This window comes from Neopsephotus bourkii, unplaced genomic scaffold (genome assembly GCF_033783945.1).
Source record: "Neopsephotus bourkii isolate Nb327-2 ecotype Australia unplaced genomic scaffold, CSIRO-AGI_Nbou_v1 NB_1558, whole genome shotgun sequence".
NCBI lineage: Eukaryota > Metazoa > Chordata > Aves > Psittaciformes > Psittacidae > Neopsephotus > Neopsephotus bourkii.
Window position 1 is genome coordinate 653,576 of NW_026902034.1, and position 10,977 is coordinate 664,552.

General features: G+C 42.8%; 1 protein-coding gene across 2 annotated transcripts in view; it reads left to right on the forward strand.

Moving 5' to 3' along the window:
• Positions 1-2,785, forward strand: part of CDH17 (cadherin 17) — a 38,236-nt gene extending 35,451 nt beyond the window's left edge. For both annotated transcript variants that reach the window (XM_061371062.1, XM_061371063.1), the window contains exon 18: positions 1,915-2,785. In XM_061371062.1, the coding sequence (XP_061227046.1) occupies positions 1,915-2,024 (110 nt within the window). In that variant the 3' untranslated portion in view covers positions 2,025-2,785. The remainder of the gene's footprint in view (positions 1-1,914) is intronic.
• The last annotated feature ends 8,192 nt before the right edge of the window (positions 2,786-10,977 follow it).

The window sequence follows — 10,977 nt, forward strand, 5'->3', positions numbered from 1 at the left end:
TGTACTCAGTCCTATGTCATTTTTGAATGTGATGGTCACAAGAGCCAGGCTGGGAAACTATGACTCAGCTGTAGAGAGGGGAGGAAGCGTGAAAAACCCGTGGAAAAAAATCAAAGAAAAGGAATTAAATACATTACAGACCTCGTATTTGAAAGAGTCGGATTAAATTAGAGGATAAAAGAGAAAAAAACCCATGACTTATATAAGTTAACATTAGCTCAATTCTAAAAGAATGAGCCTCCAAGAACAAGTTCAGTACCTAAAATGACAAAACCAAAGCTCTGTGTTGATTTTCTTTTGTAATACACAAACCCCTAAAGCAAGAGAAAGTGCCAATACATATGTGATGCATATGTTGTGTCTTTTGAAGAGAAAAAGAGAAAAAAAAATCAGTGAACTTAAAATGGAAGAAGCCATACTCAGACCATGTGATTGACAGAGAAACCCCTCAAACTGCATCTTTATCATCTCTGTTCAAGCTTCTCACATCATGTAATTCTGCACAATGCCTTATTCTTCTCCCTCACTTAGTTTAGTGTCACATTTAAGTGAGAATTATGTTGGATAACTGACTGAAGATGTTTTCATTACAAGAGAGCTGGTCAGCTTCAGAGAGCACCGCAAAAATTGTTACTGCTTTATGACTTTTTAAAAATACAGTGTATGCATATAGCTCATAAAGGAATTTAGAAATGAGAAGCATCTAAAGATCTTATGAATCCTGGGGAAATTACAAACATTGAGTTTGGCCTTGAAACTCGGAAGATATAACCATAAAAACAGTCATCTCCTGGGGGCCTGTCTGACACCAGAATGAATTCCTGCATGAACTAAGGGCTTTCTCAGACCTCAGCATCTTTTGTACCAAAACCAGGGATTCTTTGCAGTCTTACTTTCTGTAAAAGAGACACAGAGCATAGACACTGGAAAACAAAATACAGCACAACAAAAAAATACACCCCAAACCCAAAGCCAGCCCTTTCTGATGGGAGAAACTCTTTCATTGAGACAAACTCTGTCTCTCCTGGAAGATGTTTCTCCCACTGAGAAGAGGGTAGAAGAATAAATTTCACATGGCAGATACTAGGCATGTTCCTTGATTAAGTACTCAGATACCACAAATATAAAATATGAACCACTACAGAACAGATATTCAGAGAATGAATGGGGCAAGGGGAGTAGCTGAGCATTCCTACAGACTTTAGTAAAGGAGCAACGAGATGTTGAAAGTGATAGGTAATCTAACACTGAGAGGAAATAAATTTACATACAATGTAGCAAGGTCATAATGAATTTAAAAGACCAAACGGAAATATATACATTAAATATGCATATTTGGTGTGCATATACACACATATATATGTATATATGCATTTGCAGACATCTAAATGCCTTAGATTGGATATGGCAAGTGATGATAAAGGGTATAAATATTTCTATTCCAAGCCAGAAGAAAATTTCAATCGTTCTTGGCCATAGGTGCATAAATCTCTGGGGTCCATCAATTATTCCTAACAGATACCAAGGACTTCCAAAAGAACTATTTTGCTGTCAGTTATCTCAGCTTTGCTGTGACAGAATTGCTGTTCCAGTGGGGAAAAAAAACTGTTATTACAATTCAAGACAAACATGACAAATCACTGCTCAAGGGGAGAGGGGCTAAAAAAGACACTTTGCCATCTGTTCAGATCCTAGAGGAGAAGCTCTTCTTTGGGGAATGTCTCCTGAGACCTGAGGTATCTCATCATGGCCAAGAAGTGCCTCAGGTCACTGTTGGTCCAGCACTGCATGATCATTCCCCACAGCTGTTGCTCCTGTTCAAGGGATAAAAGAGTATGGATATTACAGTGTGGGTGTCAGATCCATTGCTAAAATGTCTTTTCCCTCCACTGACAAGTGCCTTCTGTTTTTCAGGTTTTATTGTAGGGGGTGTGTTTTTTCACATGAAATACAAACAAAAGAATGAAGAGAAGAGCCATCAGAAAGATGTAAAGGATAAGTCTGAACTTGATAGGCTGGCTTAATGACTGTTCCATCAAGAGACAAAAATGCCCTTTGGGTTGGGAAGGAGTGAGCTTTGAAGCTCCCAAAGCCCAGAAGGATGCAATCACAAACTGAGGATACAAACATGCAAAAGCAGGCTCCCAGTGCTTTGTCCTCACTTTTGTAGTTAATATTATTCAGTCATGAAACAAAAAATGTGCATACACTTCAGCAGCGGCCATTAATAAGAATATCAGCTTTGACTGAAGTGTTAACTCATGACAACTCCAAATGCTGAGCTCCTGCAAGGATCAATACATGGCACCAACCTTCTTTGTTTGGCAAACTGACGTACGCATGCACTTTCCAGAGGACTATGTTTTATATAACTGCACATCTTTGTCTTTTTCTATCTCAGTGAGTTACTGAATAGCAGAATGGGGAATAAAGTCCTGTGCTACATTTGAAGATGTCCCATGAAGCTGCAGGAATCTCTCTGACTCTCAGCAAAGGAGATCCCAAACTTATTGCAGTCTGTGATCTTCCTCGGGTATTGCCTGCTTATGTTATGCTGGTGAATTTGTACTAGCAATATTCACTGGCAATGTGATATTTCTGTTTTTCAGTCTTGAAATCCACAGAGTACAACCAGTTTGTGAAGCACAAACTTTCTTACAGTTTGAGTTAAAAAATGCACTCTGAGTCATGTGTAACTGGGTAACGTGCTGTTTTATCATACTGGTGCAAATATTGTTCTTGCCCCCTACACACTGGATAAGAATAAAAATGTTCTTTAAAGGTTTTAATGTCTGCTTATTTCATAAAAATTAAAAAAAAAAAAGAAAAAAGAGTGCATGAGAGCAAACCATGGCTACTTGGTCATCTACTGAATTTGACCCTCACGTTTGTATAGCACAGATTAAAAATGGCTCTCAGGACAAAGTGATACATGCTCAGCTGATTCAAGATGCAATGATTGCTGGAGGCACTTACAGTAAAATGTATTTGAGCCCAGGATGACACTCGGAGAAGGAAAGCCTTTCTCCTGACAGCATGCCTATAGAAGGGCATTTCTGGTGACAGTTTCAGGGAGACTTTTCTTTTAAGCTATAAATAAAAGCTGACAAATATTGTGTTAAACTGAAAAGACAATATACTTCTGCAAATACTGAAGCAAAGGTCATATGGAAAAGAGTATGTTTGTTTACACAGAATTTTTTTTAATAGCTTTTGCATGCAGCATGGAATTAGAAAGAAAAGGGCACTTTTTTGGTAGCATTGCATTATAATAGGTTTTCCTAGAGTGCTGCCAGAAAAAATTTGCTTTTGGGCTTTAGCGACACAACCCAATTGTTGTACCTCTTACCCCAGCTTCCCCAGCTGCTGGAGCTCTGTTATTTGCTGTGGGGCTCACTGCTGGAATGTATTTATTTTATGATGGGAATGCAATCCATTATATTTGGAAAGTATGACATTAAGTTACGTCAGTGTGTCCAGGCATCGGGATTAGTATATTGTTTTATAAATAAAGGAGCCAAAGTTCAGGAGTTGTTGTACTTCTGTATACCAATACAGCTTTATCTGAAGACAGGGAAAATGTGCAGAAGTTTCACTTTGCTTTATTTCCCTGACCTTTCTGCTTGCTATTTTTACTCAAAAGCATCTCCTATTTTCAACAGTTTCTTTTCTGGAGAAGGATATAAAAAAATATCTTATTTACCTATATTCATGGCTGATAGCTGGCCTTATCCCTTACCTCAGCCTACGGAGGCATTGCCACAATTTCTTGTGTCTCATGGGGTAACGCACTGTGCCATCTGCATAGCTGCCCCTAGACAGTGAATAGCAGAGCTTCTACGACAAAAGCCTTACCACCTCAGTGTCTTGACCACATCTTCAGTCTCAAAGACTCCCAGTCTCAGTGTATCAGGGGTTAACCCTCCTGCAGGTATTATTCTACCAAATGTGGTTCACGTGTGGTAGGAGAGGTCTGAAAGGAGTTGCCTTTGGCTGCTCCTTCTCCAGCAGCTGCCTTGGGAAAACATCTCTAGGGGCTGAGCACATTTCCCTTTGCTGCTGCAATGACCTCTGAACAGCCCACACTCCTGCCTGCAGCAGAGCATAGCTGGGGCCTGCAGCACCCTGAGTGCTTCATCCCCACCTGCACCCCCTTCCCACACCACTTGCCCAGATTTCCCTGCACTCAAGGGATGTGTCATGTTCATGCTTGCATGGGCATTACCTAAGCAATGCAGCTGCTAATGGGCCTGCAGCCGTAGTATGATGGGCTTCTTAGTGCTTCTTAGTGCTTCTTGTGCTGTACAATAGTCCTACCCTAAAAAAAAAAAAACAAAACAAAACAAAAACCCCCAATCAAACAAGCAACAAAAAGAAAAGAAAGAAAAAATCAAACCAAAACATTTCCAACCCTGCCACAAATATTTCCATTTTCTTCACCCTCCTCCTGCCTGCTCGCCAGCCAGGACTTCACCCTTGGCCCTCTGGGGCTTTATTTAACCCAGTACTCCATCGATTCAGTCTTTGGGGAGCCAGACAAAAGCTTTCACCCAGCCTTAACCCTCCCCCAGCAGCAGACTGATGTCCCTGGCCTTCTTTCCAGAGGACAAATTCAGTTTTCTTTGGATCTCTGGAGAGGAAGAGAAGCAATATTTGTTATTGTTCCTTCCCACCATGCTTCCCACCGGCCCCAGCTGGTTCCCAGGTCCCTGCAGGACCAGCAGATACTAGAATGTTTTGCCTTTGTACATTACATTTTGCTCTGAATCCAAGTTTTAAAGGATGAGAACTGCTTTTTGAGCTCCTTCAATTCCTGGCAATGTTTGTTAGTCACTGCATCCTCCAAAGTAGTTTCACTGACACTTCTTGGTAAAAACTAACAGCATATGAACTGCACTTAGCACATGAAAGTGTAAAGATATAGACAGCACTGAAAGCAGAAAATAGTCCAAACATCCAAAAAATAGTTCTCTGAAGTTGGCCACATTATTTTTTTTTAAACAACTTAGAACTATTTCTTATATTCGGTTTGTATGTTTGAATAATAGGTATGGCATACCAGCATGATTTGCACACAAACGCGATTCACTACAGACAAACTAGTAAGGTCTGCAAGCATTATAAGTGAATTAGTGCTTTAAATGCAGGATACTTAAAAGAAAATTGTAGAGAAGATAAAACTTTCCTGCTTTATATCCAGAGATTATCAGAACAACTTTAGACATTGGTAGCAGAAGGACAAATTTCTAAAACAGTGTTGATGGCTTTGGACTCCAGTTACAACCTTTCTGCCAAGAACAATATCACACAAGAAGTCCAGTGATGAAATCTGCTGAGAATATGTCCTCTGGCGCTGTTCCTTTCCATGGCTCCTCCTCCAAGCATGCAACATCTCATTACAAGGTTCACAGAGAGCAAAAAATGTTTCAGTGCTTTCTAATTCTTTTTTACAAGATTAGAGACTTATCAGGGGCTTGATTACCTCCAGGATTAATGGCGTACATTAATTAAACTGTCATTATGCCTATTTTCCAACATTTTTGTAAATATAAACTTAAAAAGTACAAATAAGATTTTTATCTGGCAAATATGCCACGGAACGACAGCTGTTGGAGGTGGGAAAAAGAATTGTCCTTAATCCATGTTTTGAAGTATAGTTCATCAGCTCTGCTCACATGGCCAAACGCACTAGGCTGCATCCATCACACAGAGCTACTGCTGTGCTGTGACTGTTAGTAGGGATGAAGATAAAGCAGCCAGCAGTGGCATGGGGAGGGCTGCTGGCCAGCCGTGAAGATGGGACTGCAGTGCCAACCAGGCTCCTGGAGCCAGCAGCAATCGTGGAGGGACTGACCCCTGGACATGGGGAATGCAGGGACACATGAGTCTTCACAGTTGCAAAATGGCTCTATAGTGAGCTGTGCTCTTGCAGTAGGCAGGCACCCACCATGGGTGGGAAACTGACTGGTAAAGGATAATTGGTTTGGGCTGAAAGAGAATGGATGCTCTCCTAGTCCCTCTGTGTAGCAGTGAATCCTAGATGCACCTCACCAGGAGTTCGAGAAGACTTTACTTTTAAAACCAAAACAACACCACCAAAAAAGAAAAAACAAAACCAAAACAGACACACACATTTATTCCTGGTGTTATTTCCTGCAGATTTGCCAGAACTATGTGCTGAAATTAGCTAATTACTTGTGCAAACTAGATCAAGGAACCACAGAATCCATAGTTACTTCTCCTTCTATACCAGACCTCTCATGCCTAGTCTCTAAATGTCATTGTAATTGCATTCACCCTCTCAGAGACATACTCCTTCCCTGTGGGCTAACTTTGGGCCTTGAACAGAGGACGCAGAAATCTGCATCTTAAATTACAAGACAAAGTCCTAGAGCTACAAAGACAGAAATCAGAAAAGGCAGGCACCACAGCCTGTGACCAAAGGGTTAAAATGGTGCGCGCACACACTCCGCAGTGCAGTGAAATACCATGGAAAAGTTCAGAAAGATGGACAACATCATCATGTCAAGGATCCTAAGCCAGGAAAAACACTTCCAGGTTTTAATTGCATATTCCAAAAGCAAATCAGAAGATTAAAGGCAAACAAGCAGCAGATCTTTGAACTTGTTGCTGAGCAGCATGCTCCCCCAACTGATAGCGAAAGACTGTATGTACAGTGTAAGGATATGAACTACTCGAGCCTGTTCTGTTTACAGCTTGGGGGCCAGACAGGCAATATGTAAGGTTGCAAAAGGATAATGCCATAGATGAGTTCAAGGGGAAGAAGTGTCGTGCATTTGCAGTTAAGAAGATGACAACTATTATTGCCATGAGCCTCGTGCGTATTTACATCCAGTTCATCTGGTTATGATACCAGTATCATAAGTAGATTCCTTTTGCCATTCCTAAACCATTCTGTAAGATGCACGTTAATGCTGAATATGGTCAAGAAATGTTTTTCCACAACCTCCTCTCCCAGTACACTGCTCCTCAGGACTAACACCTAACTTGCATGTCCAGTAGGGGAGTGCAGGCCTAGCATGCCATTACTGGTTCTCAGAAATGAGGAAGAAGAATAGAAGCTGGAAGCAAGAAAGAGGGGTACTCTGTCTCTTGTGCAATAATCCCATTGCCAGATGAAGAGTTGAGGTCAGCAGCCAGTTGCTAACAGTCAGCATGGGCATATCTTCTGCTGTTTCTCCACCTGCCAGAAACAGCTTCCTTGAAGACTTCACACCCTGAGGTCCTCATTGCTGAACTACATTCCAACGTTTGAATGATTTCTTTTGCTTGGCAAAGAGAAAGTGACACAACAGCTGAGCACACAAGATGTATCCTCAGGTGAGATTCACAGAGGGTTTATTGCATCCCTCTGTGTGATGCAGCAAGTTCACCTGTGCTGCTCGTCCCTTCCTAGCCAAGTGACTTGGCTGTTCTTACACAGCTCTGACAGACCATTGTGGGAAGGCAGTAGAGGACTAGCGCTAAATAGACTGGAGCCAGTAAAGGTTTGCTGACTTGATTTAACTGAGTTACAACCCAAGAAGACTTTCAAAACCAATTTGTCCCAGCCAGCTGAGCCAACTAACAAGGCTAACAAGACTGGCATAGCTAATGCAATGTTGCTTTCAAACCCAAAGAGATGATGGTGGGAGAGCATCAGAGGGCAGAAGGAACAAGAAGGCAGCACTAAACAAGACATGCCAAAATATGAGAGCAGGAGAGTACTCTGAGCCCCAGTTGAAAACCTCCGTGAGTGGCCATGCCTGAAGGCTGTGCAGCTTCTCTAAACCACCACTGTCTTTCCTACCTGGAAGGAGGTTGGTGAACTGCAGGATGCATATACACCCTGGGTCTGATGGCTAAAGAAGGGTTAGAGACAGGAAGTGGCAGTGGCTTCAGAAGCCGGGGGGTTTTCAGCTGCCACCTCTCTTGAGCTGCTTTTGCTGGTGGCTGCTGGTGCCAGACCTGACTGAGAAGGCACCTGTGGTTTTATATTTTTAATTTTGGCCAGCCTCTGAAAAGCTGCAGGTCATTTTCGTGCCCTTTGGATAACTCTGGTGATGGTAAAATCTGCTCTTATGAAACTTTTTCCATTTCCCCAGGAAATATTTTCTGTTAATACATTCTTATCCTTTCCTTACAGATTTTATCTGCAGTGCCTTTTGCCAAGTCTAATTTTTAGAGCCTTACATCTATTGCTTTAGGTCCCACTCAGTAAGTGTTTCGCTGGGCTCCTTTTTTTTCCATGATGCACAGTGCACTCCTTTCAAGAGAGGCACAGCTCAGAGGGGTTTGTTATTTCTGTGTAAGCCAGGCTGTCAGTGTGAGCTACCAGACAGGATGAACGAATAAGAGATATGGTACCTTCCTACGTGGTTACAGCAGGAGAGCTGAAGCCAAAAGAAAATTGAATGATGCCTAATTAGTTAAGATAAGAAGGAAATGACAAGGGGACACATGGGAAGCCCTAGGCAGTGACTGCGTTTGCTCATGCTGCTGGCTATGTGGGTTCAAGCATTAGAAACCATTTTGTACTAACAAGTCATTTGGTTATAAGTATCTTGTATTTTAGGAGCATCCTGGATGTTGGGCTTGCAGGTTTCTTACGTGTTATATCTCTTACCTTTCCAGAGCTCTGTGATGGTGCAAGAGAGGGTGACCCTAGGGACAGTGGGACCCTGAATGCTCCTGAGATATGCATGTTACAAAGTCCCTTCCCTGTGTCCCTTCTGCATTGGTCACTTGTTTGCTTTGCAGTCATCAGACCACATGCTTGTCTCATACTTTTAAGGCCTAGTTTCTGAAAGCTGTGAGCTGTACTTACAAAGAAATGCCTTCTCTGCCAGGTCCACACCTCATCTGCAAAAGTCAGATCTGCTGAGAAATGGCTTTTAAGGCAACCTGTACATTCATCACCTGCCTGGGGCTGTGGGCATTCCCTGGAGAGCCCTTGCTGGGCTGACTGCTTGTTCACACTGGCTGAAGCCACCAAACAGCTCCTTTCATGCTGTTTGCATGGATGATGTACCCAGCTCTGACAACAAAGATCACTCTGTATGAACTATTCTTATGACAAAGTGAATGCTTGTCATCAGCAGCAGTGAGCAAAAGTTGTAGTGTGGTGGCCCAAAGTGGGGTGTCAGCCCCAGCAGAGCACCCTGGTGCAGTGAGGAGCCCTGCCTGGGAAAGAACTGGTGGTGGGGAGGGAGGGAGCTTGGCCAGAGCCATGGCAGCACTGAGTTGGGTGTCATGTAAAGGGTGTTCAGTTTGCAGGGATGTGGAAAGAGCTGTTTTCCCATGGGCTGGGGAAGGCATTATCACAGCAGAGCTGTGATAATAGCCACTTTCCAAAGGTGTTTAGAGTGGAAGATACCCTGGATATTTAAATATTATTGATACTAGCAATCTCCAGAGCCTGTTTGATTTGCAAGGGCCTATCAACCCAGCCCCAATCTGCCTTTGATGTGCATTCCTGCATACGCACAAAGCACATTCATTTCCTTTTGCAGTGTTTTCATTTGCTGCTAGGAAGCCTCTTGGCCCCTCAGACAGGCCTGTGCCTATTCAAACATTGTCAGTAGTTTTCATATCACTGAGAGTCTTAAACAAACTCTGCTAGTTTCCTGCTGCACTGCATACCAGCGTTTTACCATGGTCCAGAGAGTTTCAAATTCCCACAGTAAGACCTATGGCTTCTCTTCAGAAATGACCCACCATCACCACTGCAACTGCCAAAAATATTTGCCTGAAAACTGAGATCTTGTCAACAGCCACTGTGGAATCCTACTTTCTTCCACTGTAGTCTAAAACAGGGCTTCCCTCTCCCAAAGAGGTATTGAAGATGCCACCAGAACATGCAATAGGAAGAATAAGATGATGTACGACTCAAACATAGTCTGAGAAGTCTCTCAAGCTGCAGTTTGTTCATGTGGCAATGTTAGCTGGAGGTAGTCTCAACAAAGAAGTGTGTCCATAAAACACTTTCACATGAAACATCCCTGTAAAAATTGGCATGTATGTGAGACAAAACAGTTCTCTGTCACAGAGGCCACTGCTCCCTATGGCACTTCTACTTGTGTCATTTTTTATTGTTGTGATGGTTGAAGCAGAATAACTATAATTACCCTGCCAGTGGCATTACTGTTTCTCAGGGTGCACCACGATGCCTTCAGAATGTGGTGCCATGAACAGACAGGCAATCATGTTGCAACTGATGTGCGTCTTACCAAAGATGTAGAATGGACCAGCTGAAACTGGAGGAAAGCAGAAGTAATGGAAGTACACAGTAGGATTTGCAATAAAACAGGCTGGGACCAAAGCCAGGGTGGAAGTGTTGACAAGACAGACTAGGGTGAAGCGTCCCTGCCCATGGCACAGGGGTTGGAACTAGATGATCTTAAGGTCCTTTCCAACCCAAACCTTTCTATGATTCTATGAGTATTGTTGAGGTCATGATTCAGAACATCAATGAGCCTTCAACATTATGCACTGAACAGGAATACTGGTGTGCAGCCTTCACAAAAATGTCAGGAAATCAAAAAAGCAAGGACAGTAGGGAAGAGAGTGACTAGAGCACAGTAAATAGGCTGATCAGGAGCAGTCACCAACACTTGTGAACCCCAAGGCTAGGCCAAGTCTGCCTCTGAGGAGTACTTTGCTATGCTGGCTGTCCTACAGGTGCTGGTCTCCCACAGATCCTGGATCATATCTGCAAGGCCAGGCAGATAGCAATGACGTAACCCTTCCTAGATTGTGAATACGGGAATTTGTAGTGTCACCCTCTGGGATTCAAGTCATGACTGTGGATAATGACTAATGCGGGAGGAGAATGAGGAAGATGTGAGCAACCAGAAAACCGTTAAGCAGTGAAACATGACAGTCGCTCCTGGACTTCTGTACTTTTGGGCAAGAAAACGTATTATGCATCAGTGCTTAGCTGAAAACAGATTCAGATAACAGTGGCAAGTAGGTTTG